At 44.7% G+C, this 24632-nt stretch overlaps 2 protein-coding genes across 3 annotated transcripts in view; one reads left to right on the forward strand and one right to left on the reverse strand.

The window, feature by feature from the left end:
• LOC120915549 (probable glucuronokinase 2) overlaps positions 1-24632 on the forward strand; it is a 185975-nt gene that overhangs the window by 69236 nt on the left and 92107 nt on the right. The gene's annotated exons all lie outside the window — the stretch shown is intronic.
• CRTAM (cytotoxic and regulatory T cell molecule) overlaps positions 1-24632 on the reverse strand; it is a 58046-nt gene that overhangs the window by 11793 nt on the left and 21621 nt on the right. For both annotated transcript variants that reach the window (XM_040326132.1, XM_040326131.1), the window contains exons 6-7: positions 23901-23966; positions 16444-16536 (exon numbers count right to left, since the gene is read on the reverse strand). In XM_040326132.1, coding sequence (XP_040182066.1) covers positions 16444-16536; positions 23901-23966 — 159 coding nt within the window. The remainder of the gene's footprint in view (positions 1-16443; positions 16537-23900; positions 23967-24632) is intronic.

A 24632-nucleotide genomic window follows, 5' to 3' on the forward strand; every position in this document is an offset into this window, starting at 1 on the left:
AAAAGTTGTGTCCAAAAAAATAATAATAATAAAAATAAAATAAAAAATCCAAAAGACTAAAGAATGTCTAAAAGTTCAGGAAAAAAATATATATAAGGAATATATATATATGAAAAGCAACAATCCAGGTGTGAACCAATATAAATAAATTAACAGCAGTCCAGAGTGATATTGGTGACAATGTGACTTTCCAAGTGGGTAAGTGGTCACAGTATGCAGTAGTGCAGTGATGCGAAGTGGGTCCGGTGCTCCCCCTCCTGGGTCCCTACTCACCAGAGGCCCTCACCCCTGCAGGGGTAAAGAGCATAGAAAATCTCCAACCGACTCGGGTCCTCGCTCTCCTAGTAGGTCCTACGATCCAGCTGGTACCAAAAAAGATCCTGGATATCCGGATTCCTCCAAGGGATGAAAAAAAGGGTCTCATAGAGTAGTAGGTTCAGGTTCCAGTGGGTAAGTTTTATTGGTACAGCCACAGGCTAATATTAAAACAATATATACAAATGTATACAGACAAAAGAAAAAATAATAAAAAATAAAAATAGATTTAAAAATGAAATAAAAATGAAATAAAAACGGGGGCCAGATAGAATGCTTGTGAATACAAGCAGACAGTTATCTGTGTGATAGCAAGCTTCCCAGCACAGCACAAGCTCCACAAATGAGAACCAGCGTGGGAACGGCGTGCGTTCCACCAAATGAACAGCTGGTTAGTCCAGGAAGTGCGTGCGGGCGTGCGTGTATCCGCTTTACGCACGTTTCGTTCTCTTACGTCTTCTGAAGCGGGAGACCCGCTTCAGAAGACGTAAGAGAACGAAACGTGCGTAAAGCGGATACACGCACGCCCGCACGCACTTCCTGGACTAACCAGCTGTTCATTTGGTGGAACGCACGCCGTTCCCACGCTGGTTCTCATTTGTGGAGCTTGTGCTGTGCTGGGAAGCTTGCTATCACACAGATAACTGTCTGCTTGTATTCACAAGCATTCTATCTGGCCCCCGTTTTTATTTCATTTTTAAATCTATTTTTATTTTTTATTATTTTTTCTTTTGTCTGTATACATTTGTATATATTGTTTTAATATTAGCCTGTGGCTGTACCAATAAAACTTACCCACTGGAACCTGAACCTACTACTCTATGAGACCCTTTTTTTCATCCCTTGGAGGAATCCGGATATCCAGGATCTTTTTTGGTACCAGCTGGATCGTAGGACCTACTAGGAGAGCGAGGACCCGAGTCGGTTGGAGATTTTCTATGCTCTTTACCCCTGCAGGGGTGAGGGCCTCTGGTGAGTAGGGACCCAGGAGGGGGAGCACCGGACCCACTTCGCATCACTGCACTACTGCATACTGTGACCACTTACCCACTTGGAAGGTCACATTGTCACCAATATCACTCTGGACTGCTGTTAATTTATTTATATTGGTTCACACCTGGATTGTTGCTTTTCATATATATATATTCCTTATATATATTTTTTTCCTGAACTTTTAGACATTCTTTAGTCTTTTGGATTTTTTATTTTATTTTTATTATTATTATTTTTTTGGACACAACTTTTTACTTTTTTGGACACAATTTTTCGGCACTTGTGCTGTGCGTTATCACTTTACTATTGTCCAACGTTATATACTAAGTTGTATTTACAGCATGTGGTTCTAGCCACACTTAAGCTATTTTGTTTTTATCACTGGCATATCACATATCGTAAGAGGCACTATATTTATCACTTATTAGTTTGAGGTCCATATAGTTTGTTCTTACCCCATCTGGGTAACATCAGCCTCCACGTAGACAGCGCCACCACCCCCACACCATTGCCCATTATTTCTGTATCCTTTAGGGGATCACATTCTTGGGGGGGCTGCAGTCTTATTATTATTTACCTATTTTATGTTCGAATTTTAAGTACTACTACATATTTCCAAACTAGTGTTTCCTAAGCGCGGTTATTTGCTTTTTATTTGCTTTTTATTTTAGTAAAGTTAAAGCTGCCCCCTAGGTGGCGTAGCCAATGTTAAGTATGGCCGTCGTTCCCGTGTCGAAGTTTGAAAATTTTACGTTGTTTGCGTAACTCGTCCGTGAATGGGGCTGGACCTAATTTACGTTCACATCGAAACCAATGATGTCCTTGCGGCGTACTTTGGAGCAATGCACACTGGGAAATTCCACGGACGGCGCATGCACCGTTCGGTGAAAAACGTCAATCACGTCGGGTCACCAATAATTAACATAAAACACGCCCCCTCATCCTCATTTGAATTAGGCGCGCTTACGCCGGCCCCATTTACGCTACGCCGCCGTAACTTAGGAGGCAAGTGCTTTGTGAATAAAGCACTTGCCTCTCTGACTTACGGCGGCGTAGCGTAAATACGATACGCTGCGCCACCGTAACAATGCACAGATCTACCTGAATCCGGCCTAGATTTTTTACCTACTGTCCCTGGTTTTACTGAGGCTGGCAACACTGATGGGGGCCCCCTAGTGGCATGGGGCCCTCGGGCAGTGCCCAAATGGTCAGTCCGCCCCTGCCCTCAATATTTCTGGAAAAATCTTAATGCACCTCCTCCAAATTTGAAATAACCTGGGTGTGTGGAACAACTTTAACACTTCCTCTGCATACATTGCCACCCTGTCAAAAACCCAAACCGTCACCCAACCAAATACCAGTCAATATTGGCACAAAACCTTCAGGCTTCTGCTAGAAAGCTGAACATGAAGAGGAACTTCATCTTTCAGCATGACAACGACAAAAAACATACATCCAAATCAACAAAGGAATCTCTTCACCAGGAGATTACAGTTTTGGAATGGCCCAGCCAGAGCCCAGACCTGAATCCCATTGAAAATCTGTGGGGTGATCTGAAGAGGGCTGTGCACGGGAGATGCCCTCGCAATCTGACAAATTTGGGTTGTTCTTGCAAAGAACAGTGGGCAAATATTGGCAAGTCAAGATGTGCCATGCTAATAGACTCCTACCCAAAAAGACTGAGTGCTGTAATAAAATCAAAAGGTGCAAACTTATGCAACGATATTATTTAATTTTTTTATTGTTACTTCCCTCCGCCTAAAAGATTTCAGTTTTTTGTTCAATTGAGTTGTACAGTTTAAGGGTCACATTAAAAGGTGGAAAAAGTTCTGAAATGATTTATCATCTCTCATTGTTTTCATCACAGAAACCTGACATTTTACGGACCACCCACCGTCGTTGTACTTTGAAGAGGAATACCATTGTCATGGTAGCGGATAGCTACCATAACCCCGGTACCCTCTTCAAGAGCGTGCGGTCCTCTTTAAGATAAAAGTGGTCTCTGCGGCAGAAACGCTGCTAGATCACTTTCATCGGTGGGGGGAGAGGGGCCCCCCACTCCCGCCACTCTCTGGTGCCCTCCGCCGCTTACCGGAGCCGTCGACAGCAGCTATGATTAAGCATTGAAAGTCAATGCGAAACGCGTCAGCCATTTTCCCGACTGTTTGGTGATTGTATGCTGTGCATTTTTTCCATCAATAAACAGCACGTCTTTTTTCAAGACTTTTTGGAGTGCGGCTGTCCATCTTTGTCTCTATCCGCATGCCCTCCGCCGCTTACCGGAGCCTTCGACAGCAGCGGAGGCGATCGCGTCCTCTTGGGTATGGAGACGAGTGAGGGGAAGATGGCCCCCACCTGTCTCCATACCACTGCAGGACAGAAGCAACGTCAAAACGTCACTTCCGCCCAATAATCTTAAAGTGCCATTTTTTTTTTAGAGTGACATAAAAAAAAAATCTGTCCTTTTTTTTCTGTATTTTAATGTAAATATGAGATCTGAGGTAGTTTTGACCCCATATCTCATACTTAAGAGGACCTGTCATGCTTTTTTCTTCTACAAGGGATGTTTACATTCTTTGTAATAGGAATAAAAGTGACCAAAATATTTTTAAAAAGTGTCAAAATAAAAAAAGAAAGTAAAATAAATAAGATTTTTTTTTTATTTAAAGCGCCCCACGGCGCTCGCGCATACTTGAGCCGCGCCTGCATATGGTATCGCCGCGATCGTTAAAGCGAGAACAATAATTCTAGACCTAGACCTCTGTAACTCAAAACATGCAACCTGTAGAATTTTTTTAAATGTCTCCTATAGAGATTTTTAAGGGTAAAAATTGGTTGCCATTCCACGAGCGGCCACAACTTTAACCACTTCCATACCGGGCTTTTATACACACCTCCATACCAGGCCTATTCTGGCACTTCTCTCCTACATGTACAAATCATATTTTTTTTGCTAGAAAATTACGCAGTACCCCCAAACATTATATATGTTTTTTTAGCAGACACCCTAGGGAATAAAACGACAGTCATTTCAACGTTTTATCTTGTACGGTATTTGCGCAATTAGTTTTCAAACGCCTTTTTTGGGGGGGAAAATTGTTTCATGAATTAAAAAAATAACAAAACAGTAAAGGTAGCCCAATTGTTTTGTAAAATATGAAAGATTAGGTTACACCGAGTAAATAGATACCTAACATGTCACGCTTTAAAATTGCGCACACTCATGGAATGGCGCCAAACTTCGGTACTTAAAAATCTCCATAGGCAACGCTTTGAAATTTTTTACTGGTTACCAGTTTAGATTTACAGAGGAGATCTAGTGCTAGAATTGTTGCTGCCACTCTAACGCACGTGGCGATACCCCACATATGTGGTTTAAACAGCGTTTACATATGTCGGCGGGACTTGCGTGTGCGTTCGCTTCTGCGCGCGAGCTACCGGGGACAGGGGCGTTTTCATTTTTTTTTATTATTAATATTTATTTATTTTACATATTTATTTATTTTTTTTACACTTTTTTTTATTTATTTTTTATTTTTTTATTACTTTTATTCCTATTACAAGGAATGTAAACATCCCTTGTAATAGGAATGTGTGTGACAGGTCCTCTTTATGGAGAGATGTGAGGTCAATAAGACCCCACATCTCTCCTCCAGGCTGAAAACCATGAGATCGGTGAAAAAAATTCACTGATCTCATGAATAATGTGGCTTACAGCCGCAATCGCGGCTTTGTTTACTTACGGGACCCGGGCGTGACGTCATCACATCGCGCCCTCTAGCTGCAGGCATCATTCAGATATCCCCCTTCAAAGTCCAGGACGTCATATGACGTCCACTCTGGATGGTAGAGCCACTTTGTGGACATCATATGACGGTGGCTGCTATTGATGTGGTTAAAGCATGACATGTTGGGTATCAATTTACTTGGCGTAACATTATCTTTCACAATATAAAAAAAAAATGGGCTAACTTTACTGTTGTCTCATTTTATTAAAAAAAGTGATTTTTTTCCCCAAAAAAAGTGCGCTTGTAAGACCGCTGCGCAAATACAGTGTGACAAAAAGTATTGCAACGACTGCCATTTTATTCTCTAGGGCAGGGGTCTCTGAACTTTTCAAACAAAGGGCCAGTTTATTGTCCTTCAGACTTTAGGAGGGCCTGGATTGTGGCCAGCGGGGGTAAAACATTTCCTGGCCCAGCATTGGTGAGAGTAAATATGGCCTCAGAGTTTGCAGTCAGTAGGATAAGGAGTAGTGCCCCGATTAGTAGGAGTAATTGTATCCCATCATTGGTATCAGTGAAATAAATTGTGCCTCCTTGTTGGCGTCAGTGGGAAGAATAGTGCCTCATATCAGTGGGAGGAATAAAGCCCCAAGGGACGGATAAAGGCTTGAAAAGGGGCCACATCTGGCCCTCAGGCCGCAGTTTGGAGACCCCTGCTCTAGGGTGTTAGAAAAAAATATATTTATACTGTTTGGGGGTTCTAAGTCATTTTCTAGCAAAAAGGTGGTTAACAGGAGTGTGTAGACAAAAAAAGGATAATTAACACATATAAAACCAATTGCCTGTCACTTCATCCTGCCCGGTGGTGTTGTCACAAGCTGGTAATTAGACATGTGCAATTCGTTTAGTTTCTAATTAGTTTTTTAACGAAAATGCGGAAATTCGTTAATTTCACATTTTCGTTTTAACAAATTTTTTATTTCCGAATTTTCGGACTTCAGAAATTTCGAATTTCCGAATTTTTTAATTTCCGAATTTTTAATTTCCGAATTTCGTTTAGTTTTTTAAAAAAATCTGGAATTTTAGAAATTTTTAATTTTTAATTTTTTTTTTTTAATTTTTCATTTTCGATTTTCAAAATTTCGAATTTTTCATTTTCAAATTTCGAATTTTTCAATTTCGAATTTTAAAATTTTCGAATTTTTCGAATTTTTCAATTTCGTATTTCCGAATTTTTCAATTTCCGAATTTCTAAAAATTTCTTTTATTTTTTTTTTAGGAATTCCGAATTTTTCATTTATATTTGTTTTAATTAATTTTCGAATTTTTCAATTTTCGAATTTCGAAAGTTCAAATTTTTTACTTTCGAATTTCGAAATTTTCAATTTACAAATTTCTAATTTTCGAAATTTCAAATTTTTCATTTTCAAATTTTTCGTTTTCGAAATTTCGCATTTTGGAATTTTTTCATTTTCAAATTTTGCTGGATTTGCCCTTTGAATACATTGCGCTCTGACTTTTGTCAGTGCTTTTTTGTGCCCATGCGCAGTATACATCATGTTCTTCGGGACAACGCTATGTTTACTATTGATGACTACGCATCATCATTATGCGACGCAGTCGTGATCACGTCATTATGCCCCGGTCATTCTGCAAATGTGCGGGCATCCGAATGACACTACTTAGCTGTAGCTGCAGTGGCTACCGTTGGACGGAAGTGACGGCTCGTACGGCCGGAATTATATGATCCCTCTCCATCTGACAGGTACCGCGGAAGCTCTTTCCTTGCCAGGCTCTTTGTGGTGATATTGGGTTATTTATCTCTATACACACATTCATTGTATGTGGTTTTGCTTCCCTAGGAATACCCCTTTGAAGTGGGAGAACTGTACCCTCCACTTTTCATTATGGGTTGCTTATACCAGTTCTATTTAAAGTAATGTATAGGAGGTAGGGCCTGAAAGTGACTCAAGCCCAGGGGCCCCCACCACCCTGCCCTGGTAACGGTACTGTCTGCCTTACCATTATAAAGGGCTGCACACACTGTTGGCACAATATAACTCCTGTATAATAATAATAATAATAATAGGAAGTGGAACTATGGAATCTGTAGTGAGTCCTCTTACAAAGAAGAATGGCAGCAGTTGCTAAAGTTACACTTTTTAGGGCTCTTGCACACGGGTGAACACAACCCATGCAAATGAATGGGGCCATGCCACAACCATAAGGGCTCTTTCACACGGGCGGCCCGTTCAGGTCCGCCTGACAGTTTTTTTTGCGGACCTGAGAGGGCGCTCTGTGCTCCTCTATGGAGCCGCGGATGTCAGCGGTGACATGCCCGCTGACATCTGACCCGCTCCAATCCGCCAAAGTGTGACGGAGGAAAAACCTACTTGTCCATCCGTCTGGCGGATCGGGTGAACACGGACAGACGGTCCGTGTTCATCCAATCCCCCATAGGGGAGAGCGGAGAAAAGACAGGGCTGTCCCTGCAAAGTGTGCGGGGACCGCCCTGTCATCCGCCGGTCATCCGGCGATCCCCGCTGAGCAAGCGGAGTTTCACGGGGCGGATCATTACTGATCCGCCCCATGTGAAAGGGGCCTAACTTGTATAAGGACATTTATGCAGTTAAAACCACCTTTAAAAAGTAACGTAACTGTAACCTTACTGAACTTGACGTTGGGCTTTTCTTTGGCTAACCTTTGAGTGTCGTCTATTGCGCTTCCTCAACTCTTCTCACTTGTGTTGGAGACCACGCTGAACTGACTGGATTGGTCAATGGTCCTGACTGAGTGGGTTATCGTTTCAGCATGTAGACTTGGAAAAAAGGAAGGAATGCCCGTTTTTTTTTTTTTTTTCTTCCGCCATCCCCATCCTGGATGGGACCCCTATGTGATTAGGCCCATCCCCACCCCTCTCCCCTTCCCTTTTTATTTTATTTTCTTTTTTGTTCTGGAGTTGGTTCCTCTGGACCATCATTTGGGACCAGGGGGTCAAGTCCTGGAGAAAAAAGTGTGGGAACTCCCACCCAAGATCCACTCCCCCCCCCAACAAAAAAAAAATGATACGCTCATTTGCATAATTACTAAACCGCATGTTTTTTTTTTTTGATCCACTGTACCTTAGTAATCCTTTATGTTACAGGCCGCTTCCTATATATGGATTCATCGGGTAGTGTGCGGGTATTCCGTCACTTCCTCAATGCCGCAATGTCTCCTGGGAGCTTTTGTCATTGTTCCCAGGAGACATTGCGGAGGTCTGCTGCAGGATTTAGAAAGAAGCAAGTAACATAAAGGATTACTAAGGTTCTCCTGCCCCTGACAGTGACTCGAGCTGGGCATCGCCGCTTAGTGAAGTATTGGCTTGGGCGGCTCGGCTGCTCTAGTCCTGCAAAGGGAACTGAGTTCCTGCTGTGAAAAAAGTGCAGGAACTCCGTTCCCACGCGTTCCCGCAGGACTTGAGCCCTGTTTGGGACCACCTCTAGCCCGATTGGTCTGGACAGGTGGTTTAAATTGAAGTATACACAAATTGTAACTCTTGATACTTTTATTGTCACTGCTACTAATTTCTCCTGTGTGGGAAACAACCATTCTTTTGCTTATTGTGTCGTGATTGTTTCCTTTTGACGCAATAAAAATGATTGTACTACAAAAATTAGCAACATGTACATCAAGCCAACAGGTTTCGGGGGAATATTGTTGTATTGTGGCTCATACAAGCAGTGGGCTGGCTCTTGGTAAGAGTTATGCAAATATCAAAATGTCTTGATGGGTGGTATCAGTCTAATGGAGTTTACGTTCCTAGACAGGCCACCTTAGGTAACACCCACATGTGATGCTGAGCCTCCATGATTGAAAGAAGTGCAATCCAATGAATGGTGGGCCAGGGACAATCCGGCTGGGAGAAAAAAGCTAGGTGATGCTGGATGTCCTCCAGCCAGGAAATCAGGTGGGCTCTATCTGGCTTGCTGCAGCTTCCAATGCACATTGTGGGACACTAAGTGTTCAGTGAAATCAGAGGAGGCTATTTCAGTACAGGAGAGAAGGCTGTACAACTGTAAGACTGAAGGGAAGGCTGGCGGTCAGATTACATTTCTGACCAGAGCATCAGTTTGTAGTAATCAGGGGCAGACCATATGCCCTATCAACCGCCGCCTCCCCTATCTCCATTGAGGGCGCACATGCGCCCTGTCAACCGCCGCCTCCCCTATCCATGAGTCTGGCCCTTTTCAGGACACTGGTGCATGGATTCCAATGCAGGGGGGGGGGGCAGTTTTTTTGAAGCACCCATTAGAGCCAGAGGCTCTAATAGGCTTCAATATAGGAAGGGCCGAGTCGTAAGTGCACTCTGATCCCACCCAGGTGTGTTAAAACAGTGAATGAATATTCGCTGTTACATAGTTAGTCAGGCTGAAAAAAGACAAGTCCATCCAGTTCAACCATAAAAAATAAAAATAACAATAATAATATCATACAATCCCATATACCCAATTCTATACCCACAGTTGATCCAGCTGTTGTAACACTGATTCTCCTCCCAGGCAGTCAGGAAGTGGGTTTTGACACCAGTCACCAGATTGGCGGAAAGGACAGGCGATCCAATTGGATGCCTATGAGGAGGAGGGGAGGAGTTGGAAGCTGCCATGGAGAAGAGGACACAGAGCCGCCGCACCACGCTGCCTGCCAACCACCACGATAGGGTAAGTGCCAGATCAACCGGAAAACAGCAGGGGGGTGGGTGCAGCTGGGGGGGATGGGTGGTTGTTTGACGCCCCTCCCCCCCAAAAAAACACCAGCTGCCACTGGAAGTAATACAATGAGTACACTGGAGGAAGATTCATCCCCACCACTCAGAGTACTCCCTGTTTATCACCATTCCTGATATGGCCTTCATACCGCCACAGGTTTCCAGGAAGATAAAACACATACACCCTGTAAACGTTGCGGTTGAGCTCTTTATTGCTGTGTTCCAGCCTGTGATCTGACACAATTACTCCCAATTAATTTACTAATTATTTGTCCCTGTCCCGCAATTACTGAATGCAATCATCGTTTTATCTCCCTCGTTGTGGGGAAGGCGATCGGCTTTCATCCTGCCCGGGATAGATGCATTGAAGAGCAACATCCAAGCAGTATGAAAGACAAGCGTCGTTTCATCACTAATTCATTTAATTGAACTTGAAGTTCTATTACTTATGGCAGATAGAATATTATATCGGTTAGATGACGGTTCTGGCTCGATTTGCACTGGCGCAAAGGTTTAAATCACTCACAAGGAGCCAAAAAAATAAAAAACCCAAAGACTACTTCAGGGTCCTAAATCTGAAGTCCGAGCACAAAAACTGCCATTTATTATATCCCTTAATTGCCACAAGGGATAGAAATCCAAGAGTTGTGGGAGGGGTTCAGCAGGCTCCACCCACTATAGGCTGAAGAAAAGGACAGGAGGGGGCGGAGACAAGACCAGTTAGTCTGCACAAGGAAAGAGAGCAGCAGTGACTGGTCTTTATTACAGGACGCTCCTGCAGAGAAGAAAGTTCAGCTTTAACCGCTTGCCAACCATATACAATATACGGTAGCCAGGCAGGTTCACGTACCTGTACGTGGTTCTGCGCTTACGGGTCTGGGGTGTGCAGGGCCGCCATCAGGGGGGTACAGGCAGTACACCTGTAAGGGGTCCGGAGGTCTCCAGGGGCCCGGAGGCCCACAGGGCCCCAAATGGCAACTCCCCTTTTTTTTATTTATAAAACATTTTTTAATATATTTTTATTTTATTTTTTATTAAAGGGACAATTTTTTTTTAGGGGTACGGGGGGTCCCCAGGGGCCCGGAGAATTTTTATATATATATATATATATATATATATATATATATATATATATATATATATATGTATATGTATTATTATTATTAAAGGGCCCAGAGGTCCCCAGGGCCCCGGATAGCAACCCCCCTTTTTTTATAATATTTTTCTTTATATTATTTTATTTATTTTCTTTTTTATTTCTATATATATATATATATATATATATATATTTTTTTTTTTTTTATTAGGGCTCAGATGTCCCAAAGGGCCCAGATGTCCCAAAGGGCCCCATGTGGCAAACCCCCTTTTTTATATTTTTTTAATAAATGTTTATTTTTTGATTTTTGTTTATATATTTATATTTTATTAAAGGGCCCAGAGGTCCCCAGGGCCCTGGATGGCTACCCCCCCTTTTTTATATATATTATTCTTTATTTCCTCTTTTTTTTGTAAAGGGGCCCCCCCCGCTTCTCAATTTCAGGCGGCAGCACTCCCCCCCTCCCCCCCCGGTTCTTTGCTCTAGGGGGCCCATGCCTGAAGCTGTGTAAGGGGCCCCATAATTCCTGATGGCGGCCCTGGGATTGTGCATGCGTGCCGCTGGTGGCCCGCTCCCGGTGTGATTGGACACAGTGGGAGGCAATCAGCGGGTCCAGGGGACGCTATGTTAGCCGGGACCCACCGATCGTTCGGGTCCAATTTGTCTGCTGCAATGTCGCAGTCCCGCTAGAAGTTGCTGATCTCCGCTATAACGGGGTTCCGTTACATCCGTCATTACCAGTAAAAGGAAATAAAAAAAAATCCATAAATCTATGCCATCGTTTGTAGACGCTATAACCTTTGCGTAAACCAATCAAATATACGCTTATTGGAATTTTCTTACCAAAAACATGTAGCAGAATACATATTGGCCTATAAATTGAAGAGAAATGTATTTATTTATTTTTATGGGATTTGTTTTATTGCAGAATTTTTTTATTTTTTTTTAAAGTGTCAGCATTTTTTGTTTACAGCGCAAAAAATAAAAACCGCAGAGGTGATCAAATACTACCAAAAGAAAGCTCTATTTGTAGGGAAAAAAAGAACCTACCCTTGGGTACAACGTCACACGACCGTGCAATTGTCAAGGAACGCAGTGCGGTATCGCAGAAAATGGCCTGGTCATGAAGGGGGGAGGGGTTAAATCTTCTGGAGGGCAAGTGGTTAAGGGGAATTTTTTTTCCGGTGGACATGAAGGGCACTGCGCGGGGAAGGGGGGGGGTGTGTGGGGAAGGGGGAGGGGTTCTATTACATACAGACGGCCCTAGGTAACGCCCACTTGTGATGTTGAGCCTTCACGACTGAAAGAACTGAAATCTAATTAATGGAAGGGTGGGCCAGGGACAGTCCAGCTGGTGAGGAAAGCACTAGATGATGCTGGATGTCCTTCAGCCAGGAAATGAGGTGAGCTCTCGGCTCTGTCTGACTTGCTGCAGCTTCTAATGCACATTATGAGAAGCTCACAGTGTGCAGTGAAATCAGAGTAACCAATTTCATTACAGGAGAGGAGCCGGTACAACTGTGCAATACTAAAGAATAGGCCGGCGTTCCTTTTTAAACCCTTTATTTTTGCAGCGTGGTTGTTCTGAAATGCCAAATGCATTCGGCCCTGTCAATCTTTAAACGCTCTTTTGCCATCGATCGAAGCGCGGTGCAGTCGGGAGGGCTGACCGCGGCTGCGAGGTGTTCCGGCCCCCGTTCTGGCATTGATTGCGTCCAGGTGGCTCAGACCCCACCAGCTGAGATGAAGCACAATTTACAGAGCATGAAAGCCGTTTCTCTCTGGAAATGTAGGACGTGGCTGCGAAGCCAATACCATTAGCGCTAATTCCATGGCCGGCGTCCTGCTCGCTCCCGCCCCGGCGTGCCTGAGGAGGAAGGGGACAGATCCCAGCCAGGGCACGGAAGTGCCTGCAGTAGACTGTTAACCCTTTCTAACTAGGCTGTACTGCATTAAGACAATTCAGATGTATGCCGTATAAGATTGCAGTGTGGGACTAGGATCCAAACACACATGAGCCCATCCCTACTGCCGATCTCCAGCATCCTCTTTCAGCCACTTCCTGTCTAAATTCACTTTAATGTAGACCAGCTCCCTGATGAGGACAACAGTGGACCATGGCTGTGAATGTGAGTCAGCATGGCAGCTTGCTGTCTTCATCACGGGCACTTTTGATATGGTGGCAAGATAGGAGCACAATTGTTACAGTTGTTGCCCTATAACAGGAAGTATCTGAACAAGGACCTTCATGGCGGGACCACCAGGGACTATTTGCGCCATGTAAATATACTGCAGCAGGGTGACTGCTCTGCACCAGACCACATACATGTACAGTGGCGGCCCGTCCATAGGGGGTGCCCGGGCCCCCCCCCCCCCCTTCTGTAGTCATAAAAAAGAAAAGAAAAAAAACGGGCCCTTTAAGACATTAAGAATGTTGTTCTGCAGCGCCGCCCCCTCTGGCTCTCGCAAATAACATACATTCATGCATTGCAGATAGCTATTCAGATAGCCGGACATAGGGCGCCGGATACCTGAATAACGGCAGCTGGTTGGCTGTGCGGAAGTGCCTTTCCGAGTACAGCCCCTCGGCTCCCGGATGTCTTATCCTCGGAACGTACGGGGGCTGCCTCCCTTGGATAAGACTGACGGCCGTCTCAGCCAATCAGGTTCACCGATTCTGGTTATCGGTAACCTGATTGGCTGAAGCGTCATCGAGGGCGGGAGAGGACATCGAGGGACGTGGAAGCAGAAAGGTAAGTGCATTTTACAGGGGACAGTGGCATCAATTAAAGGGCACAGTGGCAACAAGGGGCACAGTGGTGACAAAGGGCACAGTGGTGACAATGGGCACAGTGGCGACAATTAAAGGGCACAGTGACATACACAGTGGCAACAATGGGCACAGTGGCGACAATTAAAGGGCACGGTGGTGACAATTGGCACAGTGGCAACAATTGAGGGGCACAGTGGCTGCGTTTGATGGCATGGCACAGTGGTGACAATTGATGGCTCAGTGGCTGCGTTTGATGGCATAGTGACTGCATTTGATGGCATGGCACAGTGGTGCGAATTGATGGCATAGTGACTGCATTTGATGGCATGGCACAGTGGTGACAATTGATGGCACAGTGGCTGCGTTTGATGGGCACAGTGAGGCTGCAATTTTTTTTTTGCGCCGCCCCAAAAATTTGGAGTACCAGCCGCCACTGATGTATATGATCCAGCATTCCCGGGTAGGGGACACACACTTCAAAATGTTCTGCCTTTTTTTAATTTATATAATAAAAATACCAGAGGTGATCAAATGCAACCAAAAGAAAGCTCTATTTGTGTGGGGAAAAAACAGATATCAATTTAATTTGGGTACAGTGTTGCATGACCGTGCAATTACCAGTTAAAGTTGCGCAGTGCTGAATAGCAAAAAAACGGCCTGGTCCTGAAGGGGGTAAGGCTGGATTCACACCTATGCATTTTTAATGCTTTTTTCAGATTTGTACTACAGTCCATTTTACATGGTTTCCTCTGGAAAACGTTCTGTAGAGCAAATCTGCAAAATGCAAAAAGTACCAAAAATGCATAGGTGTGAATCCAGCCTTAAACCTTCCGGAACTCAATCGATGAAAGCTGCAGATTTAAAACCAATGAGGTTGATTCACTAAAACTGGAGCACTCAGAATCGGGTGCAGCTGTGCATAGTAGCCAATCAACTTCAGCTTGTTTAATTTAGCTTTGATGGAAGAAACCTGGAAGCTGATTGGTTTCTATGCAGAGCTGCACCAGATTCTGCACTCTCCAGTTTTAATAAATCAACCCCCACTAAAACAACTCTCCATGCAAAACATTTTCATCCCACTGTAGTGCAAGCAGGCACAGACTACATGAGGGTGACAACCACGCTCCGAATTCAATAACAGATGCAGCATTGTTGCCACCCCATCACAGGAAGCTGCAATGGGTGGACTTCACAGGCATGTTGGGAAAACTAAGGGAAAACTGTAAATGCGCGATCGCTAAAGCAGAATGTTACAGAATGGGGTTGTATCCATTATAAAGAGCAATCATAGAGAAAAACTACCATTATGCAATTAATCTGGAATGCCTTATTAACCAGGGATAAGGTTCTATCGAGGATTCTGTGCAGGCCAGTCAAGTTCCTCAACCCCAAACTCGCTCATCCATGTCTTTATGGGGTGGAGGAACTTGATTGGCCTGCACAGAGTCCTGACTTCAACCCAATAGAACACCTTTGGGATGAATTAGAGTGGAGACTGCGAGCCAGGCCTTCCCGTCCAACATCAGTGCCTGACCTCACAAATGTGCTTCTGGAAGAATAGTCAAACATTCCCATAGACACACTCCTAAACCTTGTGGACGGCCTTCCCAAAAGAGTTAAAGCTGTTCTAGCTGCAAAGGGTGGGCCAACTCAATAATGGACCCTACAGACTAGGACTGGGATGCCATTAAATTTGTATGTGTGTGTAAAGGCAGGCGTCCCAATACTTTTGGTAATATAGTGTATGTGTTAGGAGCTAAAGCTTATATGTTACAGCATGGGGATGAGGTTACATCTATTAAGAGCAATCCCAGAAAAATCCACCTTTACAGTATACAATGGATCTGGAATGTCTTGTTTATATAGGATAGGCTGACATTTGACATGACAATGGCGCAGCAAATATATAAAAATCTAAAACTACCTTTAGGTGAACCTAAAATACAACCAAAGGCCGTTTTTTTTTTTAGCTTTGGAAAAGGTGAAGAGGGATTTGAAACACCTGTCAGGTTTTTATTGCTGTCTGAGAGATTCACCCAGGGCCGCCATCGGGAATTATGGGGCCGCCGCTAATTGAAAAAATTGAGAAGAGGGCGGGCTGTGAATTGAGAAGCGGGGGGTGCCACAAATTGGGGGGTTTGCCCTGGGGACCTCTCGGCCCCTTACAAAAAAAAAGAAATAAAAAAATATATATTAAAAAAAAATTATAAAAAAAAAAAAGGGGGGTAGCCATCTGGGGCCCTGGGGACCTCTGGGCCCTTTAATAAAAAGAAATTTAAAAAAATATATAAAAAAATAATTAAATTGTATAAAATATTATACAAAAAAAAGGGGGGGTGCCACCCGGGGCCCTGGGGACCTCTGGGCACTTTAATAAAAAGAAATTTAAAAAAATATATAAAAAAATAATTAAATTGTATAAAATATTATACAAAAAAAGGGGGGGGGTTGCCACCCGGGGCCCTGGGGACCTCCGGGCCCCTTACAAAAAAAAGGGGGTTGCCATCCGGGCCCCTAACAGATGTACTGCCTGTACCCCCCTGATGGCGGCCCTGGATTCACCCTCTCTATTTGTCCTGGTGACCTTTTATCACTAAAAGTGAAAGAAAATACCAAATTTTGATTGGTCACCAGAACAGGAATAGAGAGGAAATCGTCCAATGGGGACACTAGTTCTGTGGCTTCCCTCATTTTTTAAAGTGATTGGAAATCTCAACAGATGGCAGAAGCAGCACTACGATTTTTCCATCAGTTCCTATTCACTATAACATCTTATATTTTGGAATGTTCTCACCTGTAGTTGGGTTTCCTTCTTCTCCTCCTGTGGTGGTCACACCATATCCCCCTGTAAAGCTTTGCTCTGAGCTTATCATGGAAGTTGTGACCTCTGAAATACAGAGAAGGGTGATTGTCACACAGAGGTCAACTATGATGGACTCTAAAAAGTAACTGCTAAAACACAAGTTGTCCATTCAGGCACCAGTGACATCTTATGACAAGGAACATACAAAAGAAAGTACAGTGGAACCTTGGAGCGGAGCCATTCGGAAAGGCTTGGAAATACTCCGTTCCCGGGTGTTTCTGAGCCTTTTTTCGAGGGTTTCCGAGGTCAGCCGAGCTGTCCTAGGGCCTTTCTGTGTGTTTCCGAGGCTCTCCGGCGCCCCCTCAACCTCTGGCCACATGCGGTATTGCATGCCACTGAAGTCAATGCAAAATACATTGTTTTTGTTTCCATTGACTCCTATGGGGAAACTCGCTTTGATATGCAAGTGCTTTGGATCACGAGAATTCTCCTGGAACGGATTATGCTTGTAATCCAAGGTTCCACTGTATTTGAAAGGCCGGGGTTCACACTGCATGTGCCAAAATGAGAGTTATTCGCACCGGTGCACTGCCATGGCATTCATTCTTATAGGCTCCCCAGCAAACCTTGTGAATGTACTTGAGTTGCGGCAGCACACCATAATGCACAGTAACATCCTTATTGCGAGCTGCATTGCGCTGCGTAACAAAAATGGTGCATGAACCTATGGAGCGTCTCGTTGTGTTGGGCAGTTCTTTCAAATGAATGGAAAATACATGCACAATATTAGTGTGCCTTACCATAGACTGAAACAAATATTATCTTCCTGTTAGCAACACCTTAAATTAATCGATTTGCCACAACGGATCCATAATGACTGCTGCTTTCAATGCAGGGGAATCCTGAATATAATAATAATTGAGAATATGATGCTTTGTACAATTAGCATGCTGCTGCATTCCAGCTGTAGGGCGCCATCTGCTGACTCTTCCAGGAAACAATCAGCCTAATGTGGCCAAACACTTATTTAAAAAAAAAAAATATTTGATCGATGTGCAATTTGATCAAAACGACTGGATCTGTAAACAATTGAACAGCCGTCACTTCTCTTATGATCAATTCTGGACTCAATTTAGATAAAATTTGATTAAACTGAGTCAACTATTCAGGGCAGAAAATGATTGCTTGTTATTGCTTGTTTTGCATTGATCAGCAGCGCTGAGATACTTGTTTATGTTCCTATTGGAAGAGATCGATCAGAAAAGAAATCGATGTGCTTATGGCCAACATAAGTTCAACACATTTCTATTTGGGGTGGATGATGTCGGGTGTATTTATTCATTTACATCATGCGGTCAGATTCAGGGCCGCCATCACAAATTATGGGGCCCCTTACACAGCTTCAGGCATGGGGCCCCTGGAGCAGAGAACCGGGGGGGGGGTGCTACCTACCACCTCAAATTGGAGAAGCGGGGGGGCTGCCGCGAATTGAGAAGCAGGGGGGCGTGAATTGAGAAGCAGAGGGTGGGTGACACGAGTTGAGAGGCGGAGGGGTGCTGCCCTGGGGACCTCTGAGCCCCTCACAAAATATATATATATATATATATATATATATATATATATATATATATATATATATATATATATATATATATATATATATATATATATATATAAATAAAAGGGGGGTAGCCATCCGGGCCCTTTTTAAAAAATAAAATAAATAAATAAAATATATAGAAAAAAAAATAAATAAAAAAAAATTATAAAGAAAAAAGAAAAGGTGGGGTTGCCATCCGGGTCCCTGGAGACCTCTGGGCCCTCTAATAAAAAGGAAAAAAATATGTAAAAAAAGGAGGGGTTGCCATCCGGGGGCCCTGGGGACTTCTGGGCCCCTTACAAAAAAAGGGGGGTTGCCATCCGGGCCCCTCACAGGTGTACTGCCTGTACCCCCCTGATGGCGGCCCTAATCAGATTCCACATACAGACTGTCTCTGCCACAAAGGAGCTTACAATCTCCGGGCCCCTGGAGACCTCTGGGCCCTCTAATAAAAAGAAAAAAAAAAGAAAGAAAAATATGTAAAAAAAAAGGGGGGTTGCCATCCGGGGGCCCTTCAGACCTCTGGGCCCCTTACAAAAAAAAGGGGGGTTGCCACCTGGGCCCCTTACAGGTGTACTGCCTGTACCCCCCTGATGGCGGCCCTGGTCAGATTCCACATACAGACTGTCTCTGCCACAAAGGAGCTTACAATCTAATGTCACACGTTGGGAATAATCAGGGTAGCGGTGAATGAACTTAGTCCCACGTGAATATACATCAAACATACAGTATATAAAACTGAGCCCAAGACTCCAACGCTGCACATCATGCTTTTTAATCGCTTAGCCAGCCTTTGGCCTAGAGCCATGCCCCAGTCAGTACCAGGAATATCGCTTTCATCTCTGACGTAGTATATGTAATCCCTCACAGTAATGTACTCTCTCCTTTTACCAAAACTGTAATATAAGGACATACCTAAATGATTCATTCAATTTGTATCCAATCAGACAGGCCCTTGCACTACATAGTTAATGGTAGGTCTAAAGAAGATTGTACAATCAGATTGTGTAGTGTATGGCCAGCTTTGTTTGTGCTCTTTGGGTTTGTAAAATATACCACTGAAGGGGTTTTGTTGCATCTTTTTAGGATAAAAAAAAAATTCCCATTGATCCTGCCAGAAATCCAATAAACTGATAACTTCCTCTGCTGCACCAAAGTCTCAAGCAGTGTCATCAGCCTTCCCATGTGTCTCTGTGGACTACAGAACACCTCCCTCCGTGGTATGGTGACGGGGGTGTTTTATAGTTTTACTACACTGTGGGGAGATTTACTAAATCTGGTGAACACAGAATCTGGTGCAGGTGTGTATAGTATCCAATCAGCTTGTGGGTTTTAGCCCTCGTTCACACTGGACGCGGGTTTGAAATTGCGCGAGTTCAGCTGAACTTGCACGATTTCAAACCGGCAATGAACTCCCACTTGGGGGGGGGGGGGGGGGCTTTATGACAGACATATGTGTGAGTTGCTGTACAGATTTCTATTTAAATCACCCCTAAAGTCGCCAAAAGTAGTACAGGAACTTTTTTTGGCGCCACAACGAATCAGGACAGTGCAATTGCCGTTGATTGTAAACAGGGCTGGACTGGGACAAAAATTTGGCCCTGGACTTCATCCAGACTGGGCCACTTTGACAGGTCTCTCTCATGGCGGCCGGACAACTCCTGCACCTCCCCACCCCCGCCACCCAAGCCCCCTCTCCCCCTTCACTAGCCGTTCTACTTTATTAGAGTAGAACCGCTGGTACTGGTACTTTTATAGGCAGTACCAGTGGGGAAGTTAGACATTATTTCACCCGGGGAAAATAATCAGTTCGCTGCCCCCCTTATGGGACAAGTTTAAATAGAAGTGAGAAACTCCCAGGCCATAGCTGTTGAGTCAGCTGTCTGTCCCCTCCCCCATGCTCCCCTGTCCCCCCCCCCCTGCTTCTCCGGTCCTCCCCCTGCTTCTCTGTTCCCCCCAGGTGAGCGCTGCAGGGAGGGAGAGGAGGGGAGTGCTGCAGGAAGGGAAAGACAGAGGAGTGGAGTGGGGCGGTGGCTTGCTGTCACTGAAGCCGGCCCACTGAGCCATCGGCCCACCGGGAAACTCCCTGTAGTCCCAATGGCCAGTCCATCTCTGATTGTAAATGAATCTGGTGCAGCTGTATATGGTAGCCAATCAGCTTCTAACTTCAGCTTGTTCAATTAAACTTTGGCAATAAATCCTGGACGGATAAAGGCTAGGAAAGGGCCACATCTGGCCCTCGGGCCACAGTTTGGAGACCCCTGATCTAGAATATCAGTAAGGCTCCCTGCACACTGGATGCTAAAATAATGTTATAAAACGGCAGTAGCTTTGCAGGGAGTCTTTCAATGTTTTTTTAACGTTTTTGCAATAGCGTTTATTCGCGTTTTTCAGCTTTTTTTTTATTATATTTTATTTTTTTCAATGGATCAAAAATGCAAAAAAACGCTGGCGAGCCACGTTTTTGAGCATTTATTGGCATTTGGCATTTTTTGAGGTTAAAAAAAACAGCACTTTGAACACAATTTTCGGGTGTTCAGAAAAAAGCCCATAAACGTCACTGCTCATTAACCACTTAAGCCCCGGACCAAAATGCAGGTAAAGGACCAGGCCTCTTTTTGCGATTCGGCACTGCGTCGCTTTAAATGACAATTGCGCGGTCGTGCGACGTGGCTCTCAAACAAAATTGGCGTCCTTTTTTTCCCCACAAATAGAGCGTTCTTTTGGTGGTATTTGATCACCTCTGCGGTTTTTATTTTTTGTGCTATAAACAAAAATAGAGCGACAATTTTGAAAAAAATTCTATATTTTTTACTTTTTGCTATAATAAATATCCCCCAAAAATATATAAAAAACATTTTTTTTCCTCAGTTTAGGCCGATACGTATTCTTCTACATATTTTGGTTTGCGCAAAATTTATAGCGTTTACAAAATAGGGGATAGTTTTTTATTGCATTTTTATAAAAAAAAATTTTTTTTAATACTAATGGCGATCAGCGATTTTTTTCGTGACTGCGACATTATGGCGGACACTTCGCACAATTTTGACACATTTTTGGGACCATTGTCATTTTCACAGCAAAAAATGCATTTAAAATGCATTCTTTATTGTGGAAATGACAGTTGCCGTTTGGGAGTTAACCACAGGGGGCGCTGAAGGGGTTATGTTTCACCTAGTGTGTGTTTACAACTGTAGGGGGGTGTGGCTGTAGGAGTGACGTCATCGATTGTGTCTCCCTATAAAAGGGATCACACGATCGATGCAGCCGCCACAGTGAAGCACAGGGAAGCCGTGTTTACACGCGGCTCTCCCCGTTCTTCCGTTTCGGTGACCGATTGCGGGACCCCAGCGGCGATCGGGTCTCGCGGTCCCAGAGCTTCGGACCGGGTCGCAGGCGCGCGCCCGCGACCCACGGCTGGGTAGATGTAAAGGACGTGCCGGTCCGTCCATCTGCCCAGCCCTGCCGTTCTGCCGACGTATATCGTCGTGCGGCGGTCGTTAAGTGGTTAAAGCTAAAAAACGTCCATGTGTGCATGGACACATTGGGGGTTATTTACGAAAGGCAAATCCACTTTGCACTACAAGTGCACTTGGAAGTGCAGTCTCTGTAAATCTGAGGGGTAGATCTGAAATGAGGGGAAGCTCTGCTGATTTTATCATCCAATCATGTGTAAGCTAAAATGCTGTTTTTTTCTCTTTCTTGCATGTCCCCCCTCGGACATGCACTTGCAAATATCTTTAGTAAATAACCCCCATTGGCTAACATAGAGTGGAGTTTATGGGCTTTAAAAAAAAAACGCCCAAACTCCAATAAACTTCCGTTTTTCAGCTCCAGTGTGCACAGAGCCTAAGGCTAATAAACGCTCAAAAACGTGGCTCGCCAGCGGTTTTTAGCTTTTTTGAGTCATTGGAAAAAAACGCTAAAAAACGATATTGCAAAAACGTTGGAAAACTCCCTGCAAAGCTACTGGCATTTTTCTAACATTATTTAAGCGTCCAGTGTGCATGGAGCCTAATGTTCCCATTAGATCTTTAATATAGTATTACAATGTTTCTATTTATTCTGTATTTTGTTTCAGCTCCAAAAATATTTTTGTTTAGTAAATAAGTTATATTGAGGTCAGAGGGAGGAAGTGAAAGAGGAAACGAGAACCCTGATGTCATATCACAGCAGGGAAAGATGTGCTGTCAGTGCTTGGCGCTGCTGCACTTTATTTTTATACAATTCTAAAATCATAAGTTCCAGTGCTGAAAGTTTTTTGGGGGGGCACAAGCAAACGCAGCGGCTGTGCCCCATGAAACGCAGCGGCTGTGCCCCATGAAACGCAGCGGCTGTGCCCCATGAAACGCAGCGGCTGTGCCCCATGAAACGCAGCGGCTGTGCCCCATGAAACGCAGCGGCTGTGCCCCATGAAACGCAGCGGCTGTGCCCCATGAAACGCAGCTGCTGTGCCCCATCAAATGCAGCGGCTGTGCCCCATCAAATGCTGCCACTGTTACCCCGCCCACTCACAGTCTGCCCATCACTTATCCTATCTCGGTGGCGGGTCAGGCAGTGGGTGACGGCGGCGAGCTGTGTCCTCCATGCATCTCCTCCCCTCCTCCTGATAGGCGTCCAATTGCAGAGCCAGTCCTTTCAGCCAATCAGGTGAAGGGTATCAGACCCACACTACCTGATTGGTGGAGAGGCGGTTCAGTGTTAGAAAAGCGAATATTCACATCTGGGTGGACTGAAATTTTCAGTTTTGTTTGCACCCCCTCGAAAATGTTGAGCACCAGCCGCCACTGCTTAGACCCCTTTCACACTGGGTCGCTTTGCAGGCGCTATAAAGCTAAAAATAGCAGAGGTGCTTTGCAGTGATTTTTAACCTTTTCTTGGCCGCTAGCGGGGAGTAAAACCTCCCCGCTAGTGGCTGAAAAGCGGCGCGAAATTGACGGTAAAGCTCCCCTAAAAGTACCGGCACTTTATCGCCGACGCCGCCCCAGTGTGAAATGGACCTTAGAGCGGTCTGTATACAAACACAGCCTGCCTAGGAATGTCCACTCCTCAGACTGGCACCCACCCATCCACGCATTTTGATGTTTGCATAGCTCCTCCCAAAATCCAGCCCACTGGCGGGATGCTGTGATGATGTCAGAAACAGTGGCGGCTGGGGCTCCATCGGTGGGGGGGGGGGGTTGGCAGACAGACCTGACCACAGAAATCGCCACCCCCCTGTTGCTCTAGCCTGCCACCCCACACTAACCCTCTCCCCCCCATCGCTCCAGCCCGCCACCGGCACCGCACAACATCACGTGCTTAAAAGAAAAAAAAGAACGCCATTGGAATCCAATGCATCCGATACCCTGCTCGTAGATTAGGGACCGGGCATATGGATTGGGTGGGCGCCTCTAATGAGTGGCCGCCACTGGTCAGGAAGCTATGTACAGCACCCTGCTGGTCCCTCCCACCAGCCACGATCTGCAGGATCATTGCATAGAGAAGCATGAAATATTAACATTAAAAATGGTGAGTAATAAAAAAGGAACCCAAAAATATAAACAGATTACCGGTAAATGTAAACTTTAAAAAGAACAATCTTAATACTGAATATTGTGGAGGGTATAAGGGTTCTGGGAGGCTGAGGGGTGGATTTCCTAAAGGAAACCAGGCTGTTCAGCTATCACAGTGAATGTTGGTGAATAATTTGAAGCTCTGTTCATTTTAAATACAAAGTCCTGACTGTCGGTTGTCCATTAACTACTATGTACACTGAACAGACTAAACTAACCACAGACCTCCATGTGTCAGAGTCCGTCTCATAAATCCAATAATAATAATAATAAATTCTTATTTAGTTTTGTACCTGCAGAGTGAGGAACATGTGCCGTAGTTTGGTCGATCGGTGTGTTCCCGGCTTCGGTGGCCGTCACTGCAAAGAGAATTATCATTGTGTTAGGATTGTGTTTTCTGGTTTCTAATTGATCCTCAGATAAAGGTGTTCTGTAAGGCCGCGTACACGCGGTCGGTCCAAACCGATGAAAACGGACTGAAGTTCAGTTTCATCGGTCTAAACCGACCGTGTGTACGCCCCATCGGTCTGTTGTCCTTCGGTTCCAAAACGGAGAACTTGCTTTAAAATCTAACCGATGGGTCAAAACCGACGGTTGGTACACAAAAGCATCGGTTCCAAACCCACGCATGCTCAGAATCAAGTCGACGCATGCTTGGAAGCACGTCGTTGTGTTTTACGTCACCGCGTTGGACTCGATCGGTTTTTGAACTGATGGTGTGTACGTACATCAGACCATCAGTCTGCTTCAGCGGTGAACCGATGAAAACGGTCCGTCGGATCATTCTCATCGGATGGACCGACCGTGTGTATGCGGCCTAAGAGATCCTGTGCCTGGTTCCTCTACACACCCAATGGCAGAAGTCCAATATTTGGGGGAAGTTGTGATCTGTATCACAGATTTTATAGGGCTCCTTTCACACGGGTGGCCAAGGGGGACCGTAAAAACAGGTGGGGGCAGTAAAAACAGGCGATTGATGCGTGTTACCTCCCACTTACCGCCTACCGCCCTGGTAATTAGCAGAG

Source organism: Rana temporaria, chromosome 10 (assembly GCF_905171775.1).
Source record: "Rana temporaria chromosome 10, aRanTem1.1, whole genome shotgun sequence".
NCBI classification, from domain to species: Eukaryota; Metazoa; Chordata; class Amphibia; order Anura; family Ranidae; genus Rana; species Rana temporaria.